The sequence below is a fragment of the Liolophura sinensis genome, chromosome 5, assembly GCF_032854445.1.
Source record: "Liolophura sinensis isolate JHLJ2023 chromosome 5, CUHK_Ljap_v2, whole genome shotgun sequence".
In the NCBI taxonomy this organism is placed as follows: domain Eukaryota; kingdom Metazoa; phylum Mollusca; class Polyplacophora; order Chitonida; family Chitonidae; genus Liolophura; species Liolophura sinensis.
Genome location: NC_088299.1, coordinates 6,485,134 through 6,510,041, shown reverse-complemented (window position 1 = coordinate 6,510,041; position 24,908 = coordinate 6,485,134). Strand labels below are relative to the sequence as shown.

Genomic DNA, 24,908 nt, shown 5'->3' with positions numbered 1-24,908 from the left:
TTCAGTGGTCAAGGGTGTGCCTTCACTTAATTTTGGGTCATCTCAGTTCATCTGGCCTGCAGTGCTTTATACCAAGATGTTGGAATACTCTGTAATTTTTCCGGGTATTTGTAATACAGGATACTGAATTCCAGAATCAGAGAGAAATGAAAAACATCAAAAAAGCTGATTTGTAAGTGTATATATTGCAAATAATAAGACATATTAAAGTGAAAAGGTGTAATTCAACGTCAGAAGATGTATTCATGACCCTGAGACTGTAATTCTGTTTGCACGTGAGGGATAATTTGGGGTATTATGGTAGATGCATTAAGTACTGTGTAAATGTTTGTGAACCGCCCTTATCTGTGTAACCTGATACAGACAACAACAACTAGTCTTTATGGTCAATGAACCCTAACAGAAAGGGTGGGCAATTAACCGGCCATGGAATGTTTGCAATTGCAAGGAGCCTGTAGAATTCTTTGAGGTTTCATTTTCTCCTTGACAAATTGTGAGAGCAATTACACCAAATTTAATTTGATGCTTGTGCTGTGAAAATTACCTTGTTAGTTTAAATTATATGGAACCTCTTTGAAGAGCTTGGTGACTGTTATACATAACATTTTATGGTTACTGTATAAAATTTTAAAAGTGTGTACACATAAATAAACATGGAGTAAATAGTTCAGGCACAGTACATTTTCCGTGAGCAAAAATGGATATTGCCTGTCTTTCATTCATTTACAATTAAATTTAAGTATTTCTTAACGATTTAAAAATTGTCATTATTGTCATATTTATATTATAAGTATATGTGTTCATGTATCTTTATAATTTACATAAGCTAGGATTCCTTTTTTTCTTACCTAAGTTTACCTATGTACCTAAGTTCATTATATTTAGCTAAATGCACAAGTACAGTACTTCATAGGGCTAGCCGGTATCCACATAATCCTTCCAAGTGGACATGGGGCAACCTTTATAATGCTTTTTGAATTCCTGCATGCTTTTAAATCTTTTAATATGGTTAGGAAAAGAACAAAATGGTCACGAACATAGCAAACACAGCTGTTAAATTTGGACAGATTCTCACATTTCTGACTAATAGATGGTTTTCTATGGCAGCCATCTTTGATGTAAGTGTGTATATATTGCCCATAGTATGCCTTTACCAACCAAGAGGCGATCTGCCCAGGTTATGATAGCTCTAACATGAGACACCCAGTGGGCGATACTCAATCTGACATCAAAGATGGCTGCCATTGCAAACCAATTATTAACCCCTTAATGTGCACATATACAAGTGTACTAAAGTGTCAGTTTCGTGCTGCACTACATGTAATGTATCTTATGTCACAGCCCTTCCCAGGTACAGATTACATGCTGCAGTATAATGCTGGACATGCATATATACGTAAACCATAATACATGTAAGCACACTTTGAGCTTGTGTGGGGGTTTTCGTTGGTTGTCAGTTATTAGAGCAAGGCAATAATTATATGTGTTTTTTTGCACAAATTGTGTTTACCTACATGTACATCAAACGCCTGTAATTTACCGTAAATTTACCAACATTTCTGCAACCTGTAGGATATGGGAAACTGATGACTGTCATAACAGGTGTACGTGTATGTACATGAAATCAAGCTTTCGCCGCTTTGAACGAGACTTCAGTTCGCAGGGTTTGTCAGGCGAAAGCTGGTCGTTCCAGTGATTATATCAGGTATTTTGGTATAATACTAAAGGGTGTCCATTCATCTGTCATCTGTACAGGTGGTATATTTTTGCAACTTACAGGGCAACTCATGGGTGTTGTGGGAATAAAAATTATGCTAATTTTCAGATTTTGATACTTTTTTGTGTGATCACCTCATCCTTGATGTGTTTGAAGAAAAAAATATTTTTAGTGGCTACTGACTCACCTTAGTCTGTCATATTTACTGTCAACTTTTTTGTGCATGTTATGTTGATATAATTTTATGGATCCTTGGGATTCCTTTATATATTTTGAGATAGCAGTATATCAAAATCATTGAGACACATAAGCAAGGTCTTAAGAGAAATGTGCCATTGTACATCAACTGAGATCAACATGAAATTTTGGCCAGTTTAAAAGCTAAATTTGCTGAAATGTTTTTCTTTCTACTGAATTGAGTTAAATCTCAGAAAATTGTTTACTGGATAAAAAAAAAAAGATAAGCTGTAGACATGTCCTCTGCTTAAGAAAGGTCAATGACCCCTGAGGTATTAGACAAATAATCTCCAAACTTAAGTCATAAACAAATAAACAAATCTGAGCTAAGTGTTGCATTTATAGCCTGACCTCAAGCCCCAAATCCAAGCCCACTGTCTAAAAAGCAGAGGTAGGGTTTGTTTTGTGGTCAGCTAAGGCCACTGCCCCATGAGGTGGTAATCCCTCAAGACAGCATGTTAGATCTCTTTGAAGACAAGACATTTGTGACCTTGGATTGTCCCCAGGGCAGTGTGAAAGGGGGGTGGGGGGGAGTTTACTTTAGCCGTACCTGATCTCTAGGGGTCTATAACTACATGTATCTACCTTGACCCAAATGCATGTTGTTCATTCTATGTCTTATTTTACATGCGTACATAATTTTTTTTTAGTACAATTATTATTGTGGTCCTTAACCTTGTTGTCTTGAATGTATATAGACAAGTGGATATGTGTTTTGTACTCAATGACCGTGCATCACTGCACTGTCTGTAATTGGTAGCACCTTTTTGCCAGACATCACAAGAGTTTTTGTGTCCTCTGAATTATGTTTAACATTGTTTTCTCAATTATGTTTAACATTGTTTTCTCAATTAAAGCTCCATCAGATTATATGCATGCTTAATTATTAACTCTGCGAAAAAAATCTTTCCGGCGTGGTTTCCCCGCAATCTACAGATGGTTGTATGTTTCTCCAGCATGGTTTCCTTCCGCCACATTTGTCATGCGCATGCTTTGGTCACTGTTGTATGAGTGAAATATTCTTGAGTACAACATAAAACAACAATCTAATAAATAAATTAAAATCTTCTCACACATGATTGGAAGATTGAGACATAACTACAGTGTTTTCCATTTACTGTTCCGTTATAGGAGTTGTATGTGGGAAGGTCTTCTAGCAACCTGCGGATGGTCGTGGGTTTCCCCCAGGCTCTGCCCGGTTTCCTCCCACCATAATGCTGTCAGCCATCGTATAAGTGAAATATTCTTGAATACGGCGTAAAACACCAATCAAATTAAAAATAAATAAATTATAAGTGTAATGCTACGCCTCTCAGACTTGAAAGTCTCAGTTAAATTCTGATGGTGAAATTTGTGACGTGTGGTATTCTGAAAGCATGGAATCGTATTTGAATGTGTACAAAATGTAGCTGCTAAAGATTCAAATGTCTTAAATCTGTAGGTTCTTCTGTTAAGAAGCAATACAGCCAACGAGTGAAGCCCGTATATGCAGCACTTGAGAAAATGAAAGTTTTAACGTACATGCAATCTCCATCTGATTTCTGTTTTCACTAAAATTTCAGTTTCACTGATGAACACATTAGAAACAGAGAAAGCTCATGTATAGTGCCCTGTTACACACCATAGCTACCCATCTCATAATTTGCTGTTATTTTCTTTGACACATTGAGTGCTTTATTATCTGTGTGTTAAAACGTAATTTTAAGACAGTTGTAATTAACACAGCTGACTTGTGGTAATTGCAGGTGACTCCCTTTGAAATTTGGTTTTCTAATTAAGATGAACTGCTCTTAATCTTGAGAGATGAAAGTGTTAAGTAGATGAATGGCCCATTTAAGAAATTAAATTAATGTTCACAGGTGAGTGATCACTCAGGTAGTTACATAGTGTGTTGAGGTGCGAAGACCACCTTGTGACTACACGTTCGGTGACCATTTTACGTGCAGAAGAGCTATCAATGTATACTTTTTTATGATTTTGGTTTCCTTATTATATGATTTTTGCTCAATAGCTTCATGAAGGAAAAGTAAACTTTCATGCCGATGTGACGAGTATATTTGGTTGTAATAGTGTGACATCCAGTTCATCAATCAGTCAATCAGAAAACTAAACATCCAGTCTCTGAACCAATCTATATCAGAAGACCATTCAGTCAATCAATCTGAACTTGCTATATCAACTTTTATGATGACCAATCGTAAAGTTTGTCAACCAATCAGAAGAGCATTTTTCATTTTTATTAACCAATCAGAAGACAAATCATTCTGTCGGTCAACCAGTCAGAAGTCTTTGATCATTAGCTGCAGTGTATAATACACACAGCTAGAAAGACTAAGCAAATTACTTGTCACCGTAGCATCAGTTTTGTGTAGTTTTCTCTGGGCTTTTGAGATGATTTCATTTGCAATGAACAGTGTGTTCCCCACAAATCTTGTACATTGCAATGTATATCCATATAAAATGATATGAAAAAAAAAAAAAAAAACTGGGTCAAGGGGGCCACAAAATGAATATTCATAATTGCTGTATTCATAAACGGGAGTCTATCATCCACATCTATATATTATATTCATATTTAGCTCTTACATGTACATGTTTTTATTGCGGTTACGAACTTCGTTATTTACATATTGGGATGTGCAGGAGTTATCTGTGGGAAAATTGATGAAGAAAAGTTTACACATCGGATTTATGCGTATTAAAGGTGATACATGTTATTGACCTATACCAAAAGCATGCATGATGAATACATAACTTTGTTTGAGAAAGTTAAAATTTACTCATTGTGTGTACACTACACATGATTTATGTGTTTATGTGTTAGAAAGTTATGGACAAGTTTGCATTCATTTGGCCATGTACCACACCACGCAAGGTATGCCACTTACCTTTTTTTTGGGGGGTGGGAGGGAAGGGGTAAAGTTTGCATTATTCTTTCTTCCCATTCACGAATCATGCTATGTCAACTGCCCTATTGAATGTAATGTAACATCCCCGCTCCCCAACTCCCCTTATCCCAACCCACCCTCACTCACTGTGTCAGGGGTGACACTTGTGCAAGGTTCTGTGTACACAAGTTAGGCTTGTAAACTTTGAAACTGTGCACTATTCCGGTATTGACTTGTGGTTGATATTAAGCCATGCTAAATGTCTCGGGTAAGTATTCTATAATCCTTTGGTAGTTGGTACCAAAATCTGTGACATCCTATAACATCATGTATGTTTATGATTCAGGGTTTTTTTTATTGTCAGTATACTTCATATCTGTGATGTAAATAATCTTCTTGATATGTCAGCATTCATGTATAATCAGATACATGTATCTGGTAATATTTCTGGACACTTACATTTCCCCCATGGAAATCATTGACATCATCACGGAATATTGACCTCGTTGTGGAAATCATTGACCTCATCGTGAAATACTGACCTCTTTGTGGAAATCATTGACCTCATCATGGAATATTGACCTCTTTGTGGAAATCATTGACCTCATCGTGAAATACTGACCTCTTTGTGGAAATCATTGACCTCATCATGGAATATTGACCCTCTTTGTGGAAATCATTGACCTCATCATGGAATATTGACCTCTTTGTGAAATCATTGACATCATCATGGAATATTGACCTCTTTGTGGAAATCATTGACATCATCATGGAATATTGACCTCTTTGTGGAAAATCATTGACCTAGTCCATGGAATGTGACCTCTTTGTGGAAATCATTGACATCATCATGGAATATTGACCTCTTTGTGGAAATCATTGACATCATCATGGAATATTGACCTCTTTGTGGAAATCATTGACATCATCACAGAATATTGACCTCATCGTTAAATACTGACCTCTTTGTGGAAATCATTGACCTCATCATGGAATATTGACCTCTTTGTGGAAATCATTGGCCTTATCATGGAATATTGACCTCTTTGTGGAAATCATTGACATTCATCATGGAATATTGAGCTCTTCTTGGAAATCATTGACATCATCATGGAATATTGACGTCTTCGTGGAAATCATTGACACCATCATGGAATATTGACCTGTTAACTTATACATGTTCACATGGGTGCAATTTAAGAAAAATAGCCATTAAGAAAAAATACCACCTTCAAAATGGTGAAAACTCAATATATAGATACATAGATGTGTGGTAACGAACATGTCATTACAGGAATAATAAATGAAGCATCTTTATACCTAGGCAGAAAAATGTGATAACAAAATTGTCCATATTTAGAAGAGGAGAATATTCTGAATACATTAGCATATTCATTTTGTACTGCTGTTAATCTGAATACATTAGCCTATTCATTTTGTACTGCTGTTATTCTGAATACATTAGCCTATTCATTTTGTACTGCTGTTATTCTGAATACATTAGCCTATTCATTTGTACTGCTGTTATTCATCATGCAAACAAAATTAAGCTTTACCTGTGTGTAGCCTACTTCAACGTCCATGCAGATCTAAGTGGAAGTCAATATAGTAAGTAACACCTGCATATAATCACATGTAGGCTGTTTTAGCAGCGTATAATGAGCTCAATACGAGTACCCCATTCTAATAATCTGACTTTTATCATGTTTAATTGTATTTTATCACGACTTTGATCAAGACATAGTTTGCTCTCTAAATTCATTAAACATTGTGTAAACATGTACTTAAGTGCAGTGTGGAAAGTAAATTTAGCTTTCATTTCTGTTTAATGGACTTGAAAAGTTTGAAATATACACCTTTATTGACCTTTTGCATTTGGGCAAGATATTTGTGTATATGCTTATATATGAAAGTATGATATTGTTGAAAGCAAACATTGAAGAATTAAGATTCCATGATCCAAGGAATACCGATTTTAATCTTTTTTCCTATATGCTGCATAAGTAATGTGACAGTGGACCTTGAATTCTCAAGGTGGAATGGTACTTGTACATTTTCGATTCTTTTTTTTTTCTTAAATTTAGCAAGTTAAAAACTGTCCTATATTTGATATATATATGTTAAAATTACATCATTAACCTAGGGGACATCAGGTATACAGCAGGCTTTTTGGACAATGAAATGGACTCATGATTCCTTCATGCATTTGTACTGACTGTGAATGGAAATGTTCTCTCAGATCTGATGTGAGATTTATTATGAAGTGAATTCGCCATTATTATGACTGAAATATTGTCTTAAGCCATAATCATTTATTCGTGTTGTGATTGTATCTGCATACAGTATACAGTATACAGCCATATCACTGTATGCCAAAGGACTCCTTCCTCGTAATGTGACTGAAAAAATTGTTAAGTACGGCATTAAACCCCAAGCACTCACTCACTCACTCACTCACTGTTTGTCATACATTGAGGTTGTGAGGAAAATACAAAATATGCTGTTTGCGACATTAACCCACACAATTATGTTGTATAGAATTACATTGATGTTTGGGTTGCTGATGAAGCATGTGGTTACTCATTCCTGCCTCATTCGCCTTTCTCCATGTGATTTGGGAACGTGATAATTGAAATTTCATGATGCTGGTTAGAATTCGCGAAGATGTACATTAGTGGATTTCTTTCTCTGGAGGCGTTCTGCATCTGTCAGGCTGTGCTGGATGCCCTGGTGAGCGCATGTGATGTTATGTAGAAACTTGCTGTTGTGACGACAGAGTTTGACGGACAGATTGGCTCACACTGCGGGACCAGTCGTCATGCGTTTTTGCCTGGGAATGTGAGCCATTTGCTTCAGCCTAATTCACATACGCTCGGCCGCGGTTGGCTAGGCCAGGATAAACACAGAGTAACATCCACGCCATTCAGCGAGAACCTCTACGGCTGGCATCGATTGTTGAAGGACTTGATTCACCCCTGATATTTATAATCCCACACCTCTGCCGAATACTTTCCTGTGGCTTTAATACCAGATTATGCCAACTTTCCTAAAGCATTGACCCAATTATTCATTGATCTTAGATTATAGCTACACATTTGATTACTGATTATTTTCAGGCACATCAGACACAGTTATTCTGCCCATACATTAATTTCCTTTTCATTGAATATGTATCAACCTGAGTGGTCTGCATGTAATAATGTATGAATGCCTGGTTTGTTTCAGTCTTTTTATAATTTGATCTTCTCATTGATATTAATTAATAGACATATTGGGCAACTTTTATCTTTTGTTATCATTTTTGTGCAGTTTAGACGTTCACATTTTAAATTTGGATGTATTCGTCATCGTTTAGTTTTTACTGATAAAACCCTTTTTGTCCTGCATAATTAATTGATATCATTTATAAAAATATTGATTAAAAGTCATGTTGTACATCTGTGTACAAAGATACTCTGCACGAAACCGTGATCATGATTATATATGGCTACATATATTAAATCTCTCGCCGCTGTGAAATGAAGTGCAAAGATTTAAACTTCAATTTTTGGTGTATTTTAATGTTACAAATCTTGGTATAGAGAGTAGATTATGATTTTTTCACAGAGTTCTCTGGATGGCAGTTCATTATTAATTACAAGTACATAGATACATGCATACCGCTTAATCGCCATGGATGATGCTTTTAATACTGCCACTACAGGCTTAAAACTAATAAACAAGATTAAGGAGCGTCCGTAAGTCATTTTGTTAACTGGACTTTAAATACATTTATGTTATATGTGTACAGTATATGGACATCTAGCTGTCATAATTACATGGCTGCATCACTGTACATATCTGTGTCTCTGTCACTGTGTTTTACATGCGGCGTATTCGAAAACAGTTTAGATCATACCTAATTTATGCAAATTATTTCAGGTCTGTGGTGAGGGGAACCTGGGACCAAGTGACACTTTGTATCTTTGTTTGTAGATACACACACATGAGCAAAGTGTAGCTGGCAAAACTCATTAAAACTAAGACGGTAGTTTAGACGGTGAGAGTTGGATTTGAACTCACATCAACAATCAGGGCCATTAAGGCTCATGGTCTGAAACAAGACATTATGGACTACGATCTTGACTACATCAGCAACATCAGCTGCATTACATGAACATGCATGTCTTGCTATCACATTTTCCTCAAACAGCCTTTTTAAACTATGTTCTGTGAGGCTTCTAGTCATTTGAAAAAGTATATAAACTTCTGTATCTGCATACTTCAGTTCATAATGCCGTTTTTGTTTTTTCTTCGAATATATTGCTCAAGATATATCTACTGACAAGTGTATGTACTTGTATCTTTTCTTCTGCTGTCTCGAATTAGACAGGCACTATCACTGTGGGTTGGTGTGTTCCTGGCCATGTTATACGTGTACTGAGGAGGGCAGATATTATGGTGGCTGTTCTGTCTGTAGCACACTTAGTGGTTTAGTGGTTTCAGAATAGCTGAGGTTTATCTATAGAACCTGTATGGGCCAATACTTACAAATGTGTACACTTAAGAGGCCTTTATATCAGACTGTTATTTTTAGAACCATTTATACCTCCCACTGGCACCTGGTTTAATCAATAGGCAATACATTCTGTAGAACTGGGCTGACGGTGTGCAGTCTGGCACCGTAATCAAGGGTGGCAGTGCAGGGTATTCCATGGACACTGGAGGGTTTGGCACTATATTAAAGCTAGAGGGATCTGTGACGTCTTCAGCGCTATCAGGGGAGCTGTGTTGAGAGTAGCACTGTAAGAAATTGTGTGTATTAGGGTTGGTCCTATTTGAGGAACTGTGTGGATGGTTTGGCACTGTTAGAGGAACTGTGTGGATGGTTTGGCACTGTTAGAGGAACTATGTGGATGGTTTGGCACTGTTAGAGGAACTGTGTGGAGAGTTTAGCACTATTAGATGAACTGTGTGGAGAGTTTAGCACTATTGGATGAACTGTATGGAGAGTTTAGCACTATTAGAGTAATTGTGCGGAGAGTGTAGCACTATTGAGGAACTGTGTGGAGAGTTTAGCACTATTAGATGAACTGTGTGGAGAGTTTAGCACTATTGAGGAACTGTGTGGAGAGTTTAGCACTATTAAATGAACTGTCTGGAGAGTTTAGCACTATTAGATGAATTGTGTGGAAAGTTTAGCACTATTAGGTGAACTGTGTGGAAATTTTTGCACTATTAGAGGAACTGTGTTCAAGGTGTTCATCTTTTTTCAGTTTTCAGGTTTTTCAGGTGTACCTGGCAGACCCTGAAAGTTTCAAGTTTTTAAGTTAAACCTAGCAGACCCTGAAAGCTTCAGGTTTTTCAGGTGCACCTGACAGACCCTGAAAGCTTCTGGTAGCCTGTTGACTGACTAACATGAATAACTGTAGCTATGGCAGCCATGCAGGCATGGTCTCTGTCCAGGTGTGAGGGATTGGATTAGACCCATGGGTGAGGAATGTCAGCTGTGTCCTGAACACCCTAATCCAGCTGTCCTTAGCCCAGAGTGAGGTACATGTATATACACTTAGGTGACCACTACACTAGGCTGTCCGGCCTTCAAGAACTGGACACTTGCCAGTCTGTCAATTGTCAGCTCTGGCTCAGCTCAGTTTAAAAGTTTACTGCGGCTCAGATCGGCCCCTGATCAACCAATTAGGTTGCACATTAAAATTCAGCTCTTTCTGGTGGCTTTATATCAGGAGGTTTTCCAGGTAAATTTACCTGACAGTTTTATATAGGCCAGTACCCAGTTACTCAGACCAATTCTTCAGTTTCCTCCTGTTGCTTGTGAGAATGTGGAAATTGTGTGAAAATGGTCTATGAAGTCATAAGCAGGGTACCCATCAGTCCAAGAAATTACTTGAATTTTATCAAAAGGTTTTTAATACCTTGAAAAAAAAAACATATTTTGGAACAATTTATCCTTACAAATACAGTGTACTTATTTTGTGTCTTTATTGTTAAATAGCATGTCATACAGTATTTAACATTAATAAGCTAGAAAAATAGTATCCATTAATGTCCATATGAAGGTTTGTACCTGAAGTGAATGGTTCTTGAAAATGCTGTACAATATATTATGTCCTTGAAAGTCTGGGAAAGCATTTTCTTACATGCAATGTGAACTCCTTTTTAAAGGATCTCACTGTGTCATGTTGGAAAACTATATTTTGGGGAGTTAATGATATGGCATGTGGGATGTGTAACTGTGTGCATGTTGAGTTGGCTCTGCGTGTACATACATACATGTAGTAGCAGCTCTGTCAAGGCCAGGGGATCATGGGAGGGAGCCCACAAAATGGATGCCCCCCTGACTGCTTGAAATCATTGCTAAACCCATAATAAATCACTTAGTTGACAAAACCTGTGGCAGTGTCACTTCTTGGAGGCCTTCAAAAAAATCTTTTTTTTTTGGAAGGATTTGAAAAATGTTAGGTTTTATATGTGCCAAAGGTCCGTGGCATGGACAGAAGATATCGATGAAGAGGCATCCATAACATTGCTGAGAAAGTGTCAAAAATCCCAGATTCATATATTTATACTGGTATTGAGTTTGTGAACACAAACCAATCCATAGTAAATAACATCTAAAAACAAGGGATTTTGTTGGCTTACACGCATAAACATGTTGTCAGCTGAAGCTTTGATCTTGTTGATTAGGCCATGTGCTGACCATGCAAGAAGTTTGCACGCTTGATTGATTTATTTATCTATTTGAGTGGTGTTTCACGCCGTACTCAAGAATATTTCACTTATACGACAGTGGTCAGCCTTTTGGTCGCACACTTGAATTCACTTCTCTGGTGAATGCTGGTTACAGTCATATTGGTGAAATATTCTTGAGTATGGAGTAAAACTGCAATAAAATAAATAAATTTACCTCTTGCTGGTTCAGATGCAGTTTTAAACCCAGAGGTTAGCAGTCTCAGCAACATATACCTGGTGAAGGGCAGTGATTTTTCTTCCTGCCCTGAAATGAATCCTGTCAAATGAGTGAAAAATTCTAAAGGGAATTAGCCCCTTGTCAATCGTATAACCCAACCCAATGGCTTTGGTGGCCTAATTGGTTAAAGGGTCCCCCTCGAGGTCAGAAGACCTGGGATCAAACCAGCGTCAGGTCATACCAAACACTTTAAAAATGATAAGTGCTGTTGCCTGGCTTAGTGCTCAGTGCTGCAGAGGTTATAGAGCAAAGAAACAGGACTGGTTGGCCTGGTGTCAGTATAATGTGACTGGGTGATTGATAGTGCACTAACAAACAGTGCTGGGTGTTTGTGTCACTAATGATGCAAGCTTCATAAAACTGCAAATTATCTCTCTTAACACCCCATAGTTCTAACCAAATGTTTCATAATATTGGCTGCTGAGGAGGATGAAAATGTTGAAGAATTGGGACAGGCCCTCTTCTGATTACAACAAAATCAATCTGCTGCTGGATACATGCATGTAAATTGGAGATGACACTTGTGTAGTTTACAATGGAAGACGTCCTCATAAACAAACAGGCGAAAAGCAGATGAGAAAATGAAAACAGGAAACTGACCCAGAATGTAGCAGTGACAGTAAAACTTAGGTCGCATCAGAAAGACATCTGTCTTGATCTTAGATGATGATGAGCTTCTGCTGGCGTAGTTTGTAAGTATTTCCGTTGAAGGAGGAAGTCTGTTGTATTAGAGCGAGTTTGCATGTTGACGCTGTTTGACCTGGTCAACACAGCGCCTGAGTGTGGACACACAATGACTAAGCCTATTTCCTCTTCACCATTTACACACAGACTTTCATTCCACATGATTATCTTATCTTCTATATGCTCCATGACCACTGTTACAAGGATTCTGTGTGCAGGGCTTCAGGGTTAGCCATTCTGACAGAAATCTCACACAATGCTCAGATATTTAAACCAATGACCAGCATTCCAATGACCAGCCGTGGGCACTTCTTGGAGCCCACAAAACAGGGATTACTACGCCAGGCACAGTTTCATTTATGTATATACTGAAAAGTAAATTAAGGATGGCATTTGTGAGTTTTAGCTTATTCGCTATAACTATTTCACATTATTAACAATGGTAAAGGTAGAGTATGTGAGCAAAACATATGTTACACTTACCTTGAAAAGATGAGTGGTTGTGATGGCTTTTTATGTCATAAAAGTAGATGTAGAAGAATTTTAGTGTGTCTTAAGTGTTTTAAGGATTTTGTGTAATTATTAGCAGCTAGCCAATGTTTTAGATGTGTATCACACAGCATTTTGAAAATGCATACACACTCAAAGTGCTTTGTATAAGTTGCAAGTTTCTTGAAGGTCATTTATTTAGTGTTTGCATGGACTATAGCTATTAGGAGATGTGCCAAAGACACCCAGGCCACATACCTGTAAATCGTGCCAGTTCTGCAATTTTATGGCTTCAAAGTGCATGTACATGAGGGGCTGTCAACAAAACCGTCCACATTACTGAATCACTTAGGATCACTTGAAAGCTCTCTATAAATAGATTAACTGCTGATATAGGTTGGTCACAGTTTTGGAGCTCTTTTGTGGTGAAGGTGATACAAGCGTCTGTAAGATTGTACCTTCATTTAAGGAGAACACAGTTGCCTTGTCAACAGCAATTGACCCCTAAAGTGATCTGTTGGACCTTTAGTCTCATTCATCCAACAGCTGAAGTGAGCAATTTTCTTAGGTATTCAGTGGAATGAAAAGACATAAATGTGGCATCATGACCCAGGGGTGAAGAGAAGCTATTGTATATCTCAGTTTAGGTGGTTTGTGGGAAAATGACTGGGAGAACGGTTACACAGTCGCATATATCCGCCTCAGTAATACCAGTCTGAGAGTCTAGGATTTAGGAAATAAGACCAAAAATTTTTTTTCATTAAAATAGCTATCTTCTGAGATATTTTGTTCATCTGATTTATTCATCTGCCTTAAAGGGCCAGTTAAAATTTATTTGTGAAGTTTGATCGATTTCTTATAAGAAAAACTGGCATCCAAGTTATTACTCTAATTCCTAATTGTATGCTTCTGAATCTGCCTTTGTACATACCACACTTGGATGAGCAGGACCTGGACGTCATATATTAATGCCAAATGTTCCTTTCATAATGATGACGTCACATTAAAGACAGTACAATGTTACAAGACGCCCTGAAGCAGGACCTTGACGTCATATATTAATGCCAAATGTTCCTTTCATAATGATGACGTCACATTAAAGACAGTACAACGTTACAACAGACGCCCTGAAGCAGGACCTTGACGTCATATATTAATGCCAAATGTTCCTTTCATAATGATGACGTCACATTAAAGACAGTACAACGTTACAACAGACGCTGATACATTATAACGGTGCAGACATTACGTTACAAATGAACTATCCACTCTTACAATGGCTGGAGGTCCTGCTTCACACCAGCGCCTCCTTGTGGGATGAAAAAATATGCAGTTTCTCCATTAGCAGTGTGAATGGTGGGTAGTAGGCGACTAGATGTGATAAATCTGCATCATCAGACGTGTGTTAGCCTGTACATACCTTTTCCAGTGTTACTTCCAACATTACAGTCTTTCTACTTTTTCAGACGTAAAGTGAAACAACCAAGATATATAGCGTTATTGATACATTCTTAACCTTTCGATGGTTACAAATTGAATTATTTTGCCATGGCCAACAAGCTTTTCTTAATGTTTCTTCTTTTTATATAACCCTCAGGTAAAAGACAGGGTGTTGTCAGCAGCTCCTCCCAAGAAACTGAATGAGAGAGAGAAATTAATGGATGCTATTCGTGGACAGCCCAAACTAAAGCCATTAAAATCGCCAGAAGCGAAATCACACGGTGAGAGATAAAAATTGAATGTACAAATAGCTTGTGTGCATATTTACATGCAGTGAACAACTATTGAATAAAGGAGAAATGTGATAAGTTTTTAAACCTTTTTAAGAAAAGCATATATTTGGCATGTATGTTTTCTTATGAAATAAAATGTGTTTAATTACTGTTAGTGATGCAAAACAATTTTTTTTGTGCAAATGTTTCATGACCCAGTTGATATAGCACCATTTTCCATTCCCTGCTTCAAAACAAAGATTAATGCTATTCATTAGAATGTAACCATTAATTTATTATCTGTTTTTTTTTTCTTTTAGTGTTGTCTGAGGTCATAATCAGAAATCACTCACAAAATAAAAACAACTTTTGTAGTAGAGTCGTAACTATTTGTTTATCCCATCCTACAGTGGAGAATTCTCGAACGAGGATATTTGATAGTGACAGTGACGATGAAGGAGATGTCCCTGTACGTGTAAGACAAGTGATCAAGCCTGATATCTCTCTCCTCCTCAACAGCAGTACTGAACTGGAGGTGGGTAAATAGTGCTCCGTCTGGTTGCTTTAATGACAGTGTGACTGGGATTACTCTTAATGATGATTTGTCTCTGTATTGCATCGGTGATGGCTGGAAGATTGTTATAGCAGAAGGGTTTGAGGCCAGAATGTGGCCAAGGTATAAGTTGGCATGCCAGAATGTTTTCAAGTAAAAATGTGGCCAATTAAAGCTGAATGTTTGTTCTGCCAGCTAGATTATTACCAAGTTCCAAGTTGGCCAAGCTCAAAGATTTTCAGACTAGAAGATAGCAAAGCTGCAAGCTTGGCAAAAGAGGTTTTCAGGATGGAAGTTTGCCATGTCAGAAGGCTGTCGGGTCAAAGTCTGACAGGATTTTGGCTTGGCCTAAGTGTTTAAAGTTTTAGAGGTTCAGAGGTTTTCAGGTCAGAAAGTTGCCCAGCTGATAGTTTGGCAGGCTGCTGTGGGAAGTTTTTTTTTTTTTTGGTTAATTGACTGATTGCTGTAAGGGGAATAATGAATTTTCTCCCTGTATAAAAATGTGTAGAACGTGTGTGGGGAAAACAATCCATGTATATAACCTAGATTAAATAAATTGTTTATTTCACCTGTCTTTTGCATGTCTCACCTGCCATTGAGCTAATGACCACTTCCAGTCCAACCTGTGTTTGTGTGAGGTTCTGATTATTTACAATTGGTATTGTCAGGAAGAGGACGAGCTGGACGCGGTTAACGAAACCACAACGGATGATGATGAGGATCAGGCACGGACTCGGATCATCCCAACCCCGCTGTCCCCTCTCACCTCCCTGTCCCCACCCACCACTCCTAAACCCGTGTCCTCCGTCACCTGGAGAGAGACAGGTATGTTGTGTGGTCACTGGTGCAGGAAGCCTCAAAATGATGTTTACCTGGGTACATTTAAATGTGATCAGAAACCATTTGATGTGGACAGTTAGAGGATATTAGATGTGGTATTGTTTGTAAAGTCCACAAAAAATTATGTAGCATATGCCCGGCTTTTAAGTCCTTGATGCCTGTAATAGCGAGTTGTGTAATATAAGCCTTTGACGATGCCTGTGTGGGCTTTTGCTCAGTCATTTGTTTGTTGATTTGAACATCACTTGTCCACCTGTTTTATGGTGTGCAGATTTGTACCTCACACGTGGGAAGGTTTGGTTATGTTATTTTCACTGGCTATATATATTGTTCCTGGGGCCTCTGTGGCTCAGTTGGTTAGCGCGTTAGCGCAGCGTAATGACCCAGGATCCTCTCACCCAGGTGGTCACTGTGAGTTCATGTAAAGCTCATGCTGGCTTCCTCTCTGGCTGTAAGTGGGAAGGTCTGGCAGCAACGTGCATTTCCTCTGTTCTCTGCCCGATTTCCTCCCACCATAATGTTGGCCACCGTCGTATAAGTGAAATATTCTTGAGTACGGTGTAAAACACCAATCAAAAATATAAATAAAATAAATAAATAAAATATAATGTTCCTACTCTATACATCACAAATTGCATCTAGTACCATCAAATGCTACATTTCTTAATATTGTAACACTATAATATCGCGATAATGGAAGTGGCCAACTTCACCGCGCCCTTCTGTACAGCACTAATATACAGTACTTCAGTGTTTCTTAAATCCATTGAAAAGCGCCGCTAAAGGAGAAGAAAACTTTAAAAAATGACCCTATAGGTGGAAAAGAGCACATCTTTTTCTATCTAGTGGTACCTGCTGCATAATTTTGTGATTTTTCCTCGCCATGCACATAAAAGCCTGAAAACGGCAAAGCTGGCATAAATCGTTGAATCCATCATGTAAACTCGGAATCTTTGTCCAGCATTCAAGTTTCCCAATTGTCAGGCGGAAAACGAACTGTACTGTTCGCTACCTTCTGGGCAGAAGAGTTCTACTGGAAAGGTACGAACTGCACTTTGGCGTTTTCCGATGGCAATTCTCCTCCTAACACAGAAGACTTCAGGACTAGTTCTTAGGCAAAATGAAGGTGCCCACAGCGGATTTTGGCACTGACTTTATTTGTAATATATCAACTTGAGGTACATATTAGAATTTTTTTATGGCATGCACCTGTGAGGAAATGCGTACTCTTTTCAGTGGTATTTGATTGATATTTAAATTTTCTTCTCCTTTAAAGAAAATTTTCAACATGTTGGACACAGTGTTAGAAAAAGCATGTAGTGGTATAAGTTGCATTTCTTTTTCAGCTGTGGATGATTTGATAGCTAACCGATCAGAAAAGAAACTAGCAAGACGACACAGCATCACCGTTTGCGAGTCCCCAGGAAAGGTACCAGCTAATGGCGGCTTCAGTTGGCCATGGTCGCGTTTCAGACGCTCGCCGCAGGACAGCATACCTGAGCATGAGGATGCCACTGAGAAGGGCAGCGAGTCGAGAACGCCAGTGAATGGAGCATGCTCTTTGTCTCCTGGCTCTGTGCCTGACAGGACCCCAACAAACAATCTTTCTCATTCTCGCCTGTCGTGTTGCTCTGATCACGCGCATGACAAGACAGCCAACAATCTCTCTCAGTTGAATGCCTCTGAGCTTATGCATGTAAGTTGGAAAACGGAATGCCCAAGAAAATCTCACTCCCAATCCACTGCTCCCTGCGAAGACTGTCGCCCTGTACCTGTAAGTACCTCTTTCATACCCTCTGGGGTATGTAAACTAACTGTCTTGCCTTCTTAATGATATCCCACTTTTGTTAAAAGTTGTAGAAAAATGTAAATTTGTTGTTTGATGCTCCAAAGGCAAGCAAATGTGTTTTCTCCGGTAGTCAGTCGGGTGGTAATTTCTAGACATAATACAAGGAAAGTAAACAGTGTTTTTTGTTTGTCACGACTGAGTGAGAATTTGTATGTTAAATTTGTTCATGTATATATAATTGGTCTTTTGTAGAAAGGGAGATAATTGGTACTATTAAAGGGAGACAATTTAGAGAAATTATTTGTTGGCCTGATTATTAAATTTATGCACTGAATGTTTTATTTGCACTCAGCGCAGAAAACTTTATATTAATATATATATATGGCTTGCCTTGGAGTCAAAAGTAATCTAAAAAATACATTTTATTTTTTAACATTTTGTTATAAGGGGTATATCGACTTATACAGAACGTACACGGTAAACTACATCTGGATTTTGCAATTTGAGTGCTTTTCTCCTATGGCTTTCCTATTGCTTCATCACCATGCTGGTACCATTATCTCATCCATTTCATTGCTTTAATTATTCTTTCATCAATAATTATAACTGTGTTGTGAGCTCTATAATAACATTCAGTGCAACAGTCAGCTCATTTTTATGTGAAAAAGTTCACGCTTATAGCTTAACAAATAATGTATTAAAGTTAAACCTGTTTATTTTGATTAGCTCCTGTATAAATATACATTGTAGTGCTTAGTTTAAATTTTAGTTTTGTATTCCAAAACAAGAGATGATATAATATCTGTCCTCCTCTGTAGTTTGTTTCACATATAACTATTTTTCTACAAAATAGATTTAAGGTTTTAATGTCATTCTCAACTATATGGAATATTTGGCTGTGGGTTTATGTGGAAAACCTGAATAGTGTATGTGAGGCGTTATCCTTTGAGGAAAAAAAAAAAGGAAGATTAATTTTGCCATCTGACATGTGAGCATGTCACAGGGGAATGAAATTGTGGGGTAGTTTTGCATGGGAGTAAGTCATTGAGTGGGGGATTGTGGAAGAAGATATGTAGATGTTGATGTGAGTTAATAGGTATTTTGGGGATATACATGATATAGGGCTTTGTTTAGCCATGTTATACCTGTACCTCTATCTTAATGTCTATGAAACACCTCTTTCTTTCTGGTTGTATTTTGGTGACACACATGCAAGTAAATACCCACCATAACATCCTGGCATGATGGGAGAAATAAGCTCTGAGGGTGACATGCAGTGTGTCTGTTTTTTTATGGTGTGGTTTGTGTTAGGTTGTAAGTTCATTTTTGCTCTTCTGGGTGTGCAAACCACACAAACATGCAAGAGGTTTGAGGTGCACTTAATGTACTTTTGAACGTATGCAACCACACAAACATGCAAGAGGTTTGAGGTGCACTTAATGTACTTTTGAACTTATGCAACCACATGAACATGCAAGAGGTTTGAGGTGCACTTAATGTACTTTTGAACGTATGCAACCACACAAACATGCAAGAGGTTTGAGGTGCACTTAATGTACTTTTGAACGTATGCAACCACACAAACATGCAAGAGGTTTGAGGTGCACTTAATGTACTTTTGAACTTATGCAACCACATGAACATGCAAGAGGTTTGAGGTGCACTTAATGTACTTTTAATTAAGACATGAATATGCAAGAGGGGTGAGAGCTGCACTTTGTGTGGTGTGGAAAACCACAAGTGCTGGCAGAAGTGTTGAGATGCATACATTGTACGATTTTGTATTTAACAATACGTAAACTTTGCTTTCATATTGGCCCCACTTCGATTTTAAATTTATCCATTCTTTCGTCTTGCATTTAGATAATGTAGATATCTAAATACATGTAAAGGTTCTGAAAATTTCTGTTCAGATTGTTGTATTTATCTCTTCAGCATTTTGACAAATATCGTAGAACGTATCTTGAGTCCAAATATATGTTTTTATTGAATTATTGCTGCCTTGGTGTGCCCCCCTCTCTCCCTCCCAAAAAGGAAAAAAAAAGGGAAAGAACAACTAGCCACATTAATGTTTATTGTCAGAAACTTTTTAATAGTAGTATATTAAGTGAAGCAGGGGAGTTTCCTTCCAAACCTTTCTGTGTTTTCCTATAAGAAAAACATGTAATGCCAAAAAATATAAGTATTGATAAAACGTGATATGTTTTTTTTTTTTTATAATTACAGAAAAAATGGCAGAACCCAGTAGAGTGTCTGTCCCTGAGGTTGGATGAAGTGATGCACATCCGCGAAGTTTTAACCAAAGCTGAATTGGAGAGCCTCTCTAATCAGCCATTCCTTTATAACCAGATTTCTAAAGTCAAGGTAATTCTTAAAGGTCTTGTACTACTACGACTGCCAAAATGACAGCAAAATATTTGTAAACTGCTCTATTTCTTCAGCCTTTTACATATTTTAGGAGAACTTTAAATGTAATTTATAAACACTCATATATTGCTTATAGCACTAAGTTCTTATTTGATGTTTTCTAACATCAAGGCTTAAACCGAAAGTGACCATTTCTTTGCCTGCCTGTTACCAAAGAAAAAAGAAAAAAAAAACATTGAAAGGTAAAGAAAATAGCAAAATGAAGTACTTGTATATATCAGATGATAAACTACGAAACGGTTTCTTTCCATATTTTTCCAAAAGAGGTAAAATGGGTTCAAAACATCAGATTCTATGGTGATTCACTGGTCTGCAAATGGCCATATGGTCAGAAAAGGCCACCATAGAATCTAAAGTTTGAAATTCGTTTTACTAGGTCAAAAAAATTCTCCAAAGTTAAATTGAACTATTTTTATGGACAGTGTTTAATGGTTTTTCGTGTTAGTCTTTTCTTTGTCACGAAAACATTTGCAGTATTACAGTAATATTGTACACACTGACAGTCTGAATGATTTATACAATAATGATGTCTTCAGTGTAAGTGCTATTGTAATTATTAATGAAAATTACTTGGTGCAATGTTTGTGTTTTCAGCTCTGTTTTACCTGTAAAACCACGCGGTTTACCTTGTTTGGTCAGTGGGGCACAAAATGTCGGTTGTGTAAGCGAACCGTCTGTAACAAGTGTCTCAGAAAGGTATGTGCATTCTACATGTAAGCCAAGTAAAACTTTGACCCTCTGAAAATATCTTGTGTAAGGTTATCAGTGGTTGTCCTTGTTTGTAAAACATTTAAAAATGACAGCAAAAAATGAAAATTTAAAAAAAAAAATTTGTTTTTGTTGACACCACAAAATATCAGGTGGAGTAGTTTATCAAAGAGCCTGTTCACTTCTCTTCTACTGAGAAGTTCACTGTAATAGACAACTGAAATAAATGGGAAAATTTGGATATTACATAAGATATTACAAGATATTAGGACTTATTACAAAATATTGCTTAGCTATAGCATTAGGTGTTAAAAATGAGTCATCATGCCGGATTTTATCAAATGCACAGCCCCCAATGCCACTAGGTGTCCTTGTGGTTGGCATGCTCACGGAGAGCAATAACCCAGGAGCCTGCGACTAATGCGGTCACTGTGAGTTCAAGTCCAGCTCATGTTGGCTTCCTCTCCTCTGTTGGCTGTACATGGGAATGTCTGCCAGCAATCTGCGGTGTGGATGGTCATGGTTTCCCAACATAATGCTGGCTGGCATTGTGTAAGTGAAATATTCTTGAGTATGGTGTAAGACACGAGTCGAATGATTGAATGCAAATCCTTGGACTGACACCTGATTTCGAGTGTATTTACCTCTGTCATAAACGGACCAGTTCTGCTGTGAACATTTACTTATCACCATTAAATGAATCTAATAATCGAGGCAGGAAAACAACCTATAAGTCACCAGTGAACTGTAATGCTCTTTTTTTCCAGATGAATGTGCCAACAGATCGTTTTGAGAAAATCCCTGTGTACACTCTGAGCCCTACCCCCCTCACCCCTGAGGGTCAGGATCTCCTTACTAAGTTTGTCGGGTGAGTATTTGATGTTATCTGACAGTAAGCAAGTTCAGTTTGGACAAACATGCCCTGACTACATATTGTATTTCACCTACAGTTTGTGCCTGGATAACAGTATTTTTAGACGCACATATAGGTCCTAAAAGAATGTTTTGGATGCCAAGTTTGTTTTTTTCTGATAAGAAAAAGTAATCTAACTGAACAGCAAAAACACTTCAGTGGTTCTATAAGGTTGATGGATCGGTCAGAACAAGGCAGAATGTGCCACTTCAAAAATTATAAATTTCAGGTAAAATACCACATATTTTCTTCACTATGTGCATTGTTAGCTCAATGAAGAAGTTTTATACGTGTAAATTGTTATTGCTATGTAAGTTTTTCAAGAGTTACCATTTTGACAGTGGTTTGAAGTAAGACTGTTGTAATCGTCATTATCTCCAACAATTTGTGTAGTTCTGTTTTCTGAGGGAGGCCTGTTGGTGAACTGGTCTGGACAGTTAACATGTACTGCTGTCAAATAGGGCCTAGACTGGAAGGTAGCTGGTTAGAAACCTGGTCAGGCATTTCAGGAGTGCTTTCATCCATTTGTCAACTTCAGAATTAGTTGCCATATTTGGAAAGTGTAATTCTCATAATGATAATGCTGTTAGTGAGACTATTTTGTTCTTTAACATGTAACCATCTTCTTAAGGGATGTTGCTGCTACTGTGGATTTTGTGCTTCTTTGAGGTAAATTTTTGGGAATAGACTATCAGGTACTAACTTTAAAACATGTAACCAAACTTTGAAAAAAAGCATGGTAACATTTCGGTCATGACTGTAATTTGCCAGGTATTATACCTGGTACAGGGCGATGTTTCTTTTAAGGCTCTCCAAGCTTTGTGCCCATTTTCGTGCACAAATGGAGGGATATCACTCAAGACTTTCCAGGCTTGGTGCCCTTTTCATACACAAATAGTTTCCTCGCACTAATGTTGCATACATCAACTTTTGTTTGTTTATACATTATTACTCCAGTGTATTCATCATTTGGCTGCTTTTTTGTACGGTAAATTGCATATTAAGAAAACGATAATGAAACCCATACAAACTTCTGTTTTTGTAGAACTCTTGACCATATGTTTCCTGGGTTTGTTTCAGAACTGGCTCCAAACCACCATCTCCTGTGATTACCAGTCAACCTGTCATCAAACCTGTGGTGACATCCTCTGGCAAACGTAGACCTCTGATGCGATCTCACACAATTACGTCACGGCCACCTGAAGCAGAGGCATTTATAAAGGGTCCACAGATGAACGTGTGTTGTGAGTGTAAGAAAATGGTGTGTGAAATCATTCGTGTAAGCAGGACCTCAGTGACTTTAGCAACCCACGGCAACGACTGGCAGCCTCAGAAAAGCCGTGCCAGTCGGAACTTTCACTTGGATCTAAAACCTGTGTGACCAAGCGAAAAAATTACCGATAACATACAACTTCTATAAATGCCCTTTTGAACAAAATGTGGGACATTAGAGTTGCTACTCCCTGAAGTATTAAGCCAGATAGGGACGGAAATTCAAAGTTGTATACCCTTGGTGATAATCCCTGGAAGATCCAACTATGGAATTGATTGAAGAAAGTGTTGAAGTTCTCCAAGAGTTGCTGGCCTTTCTCTGAAAGGAACAATGCAAATTTATGGACACACATAGCTTTTGTGTACCCAGGATACCTAGGATCAGTGAAAAACTCCGCAGTTTAAGGCTAAGGTCATTCCAGGACATATTGTACATTTAGAAACAAGGCTTTGGCAAAAAAGAGTTATTTTTGTCTTGCTTTATAGATCTAGAGGATCATTAAATTAACTCCACGAAAACAATATTAAAATTGAATAATATTGTTTCGTCAACTGAACAGTTTAGTATGTATGGAAGAGAATAGATGTAGTGAATGTAAACACGGTGGTCTGGTAAAATTACCCTTTCCAAATGAAATCTAAGTGTTGAGAATCGACGTGAAAAGGGACCCTTTCCAAATGAAATCTGTGTTGAGAATCGACATGAAAAGGGACATAACTCTTGTTGGTTTAGTCTGTTGGACTCGTATACGTATATATACACATTGTACTATATTACTCTTTTATGTACTTGGTCATGACATAGTTGTGACACACCTATAAATGCCTTATAATGACTTTTGTATACATGTGTTCCTTAGTTGACACATAAGTAATCTCTTAGTTTTTGAGAACTTCATGCACCATGACATGAAACAGTAGGTTTGCTCCAGTCTTTTCATTATGGGACCAATTTATGTGAATTTCAGTTTGATTGTAAAATTCTTTTGCATTTCTACCTATATTTAAACCAGATGACACACACATTGTGCAGCTTTGTATTGGTTAAAATGAACTTCATAATTTTTACAACCAGACATTTAAGCACAGATGGTACATATATGTACGTGTAATAGATGTCATTTCCGTTTTGTAACAGCATTAAAGAGTTGTACTAGATGTTAGGGCACAGTAACAGTATGACTTCGTACATAATTTATTTAAATTTGTTGTGAAACCCACCATTTGTATCCTCTATGTGTTCTGTGCATTCCTTTTCTAAAGTTGCACCAGTGAGCAACTTTGTACGGTCAATTGACAGAATTTCTTACATTCCTACCTATTTGAAAAAAAAGCTTAGAATTTATTTTCACCATTTCCTTTATGTATATTCCTGTTTTAAAAGTGGAGTCGGGGAGCAAAAACGACACTGTAGAACCAGTTGTGTAAAGCATTTTAATAGTTAAACCAGGCATCAGTCGTGTTTTGATACGAAACTAAAAGGACTCAAGTCCAGACTATAAGTTAATACCGGGATTAACTGCTAAGAAATTTTCAACATTTGGGTCCCGTTTCAAAATGAATCCCATTTTTCTGTTTTTAGCCTTCAGTCCTTTCCCTGTACATTCCCATATTATCATGTTTGTAGCTAAACCAGCAGGTTTAGGAGACAGTAAGTTCATTAACAGTTTATGCCTAATTTCATATTCCTGCTAACTTCAGCAGCTTTCAGA

General features: G+C 37.6%; 1 protein-coding gene across 1 annotated transcript in view; it reads left to right on the top strand.

Annotated features, from left to right (window-relative positions):
- LOC135465992 (protein spire homolog 1-like) overlaps window positions 1–24,654 on the top strand; it is a 70,719-nt gene extending 46,065 nt beyond the window's left edge. The window contains exons 8-16 of the mRNA XM_064743375.1: window positions 14,580–14,703; window positions 15,105–15,229; window positions 15,916–16,072; window positions 17,434–17,861; window positions 18,324–18,353; window positions 20,103–20,240; window positions 20,898–20,999; window positions 21,779–21,879; window positions 23,005–24,654. Coding sequence (XP_064599445.1) covers window positions 14,580–14,703; window positions 15,105–15,229; window positions 15,916–16,072; window positions 17,434–17,861; window positions 18,324–18,353; window positions 20,103–20,240; window positions 20,898–20,999; window positions 21,779–21,879; window positions 23,005–23,305 — 1,506 coding nt within the window. The 3' untranslated portion in view covers window positions 23,306–24,654. The remainder of the gene's footprint in view (window positions 1–14,579; window positions 14,704–15,104; window positions 15,230–15,915; window positions 16,073–17,433; window positions 17,862–18,323; window positions 18,354–20,102; window positions 20,241–20,897; window positions 21,000–21,778; window positions 21,880–23,004) is intronic.
- Window positions 24,655–24,908: the final 254 nt, after the last annotated feature.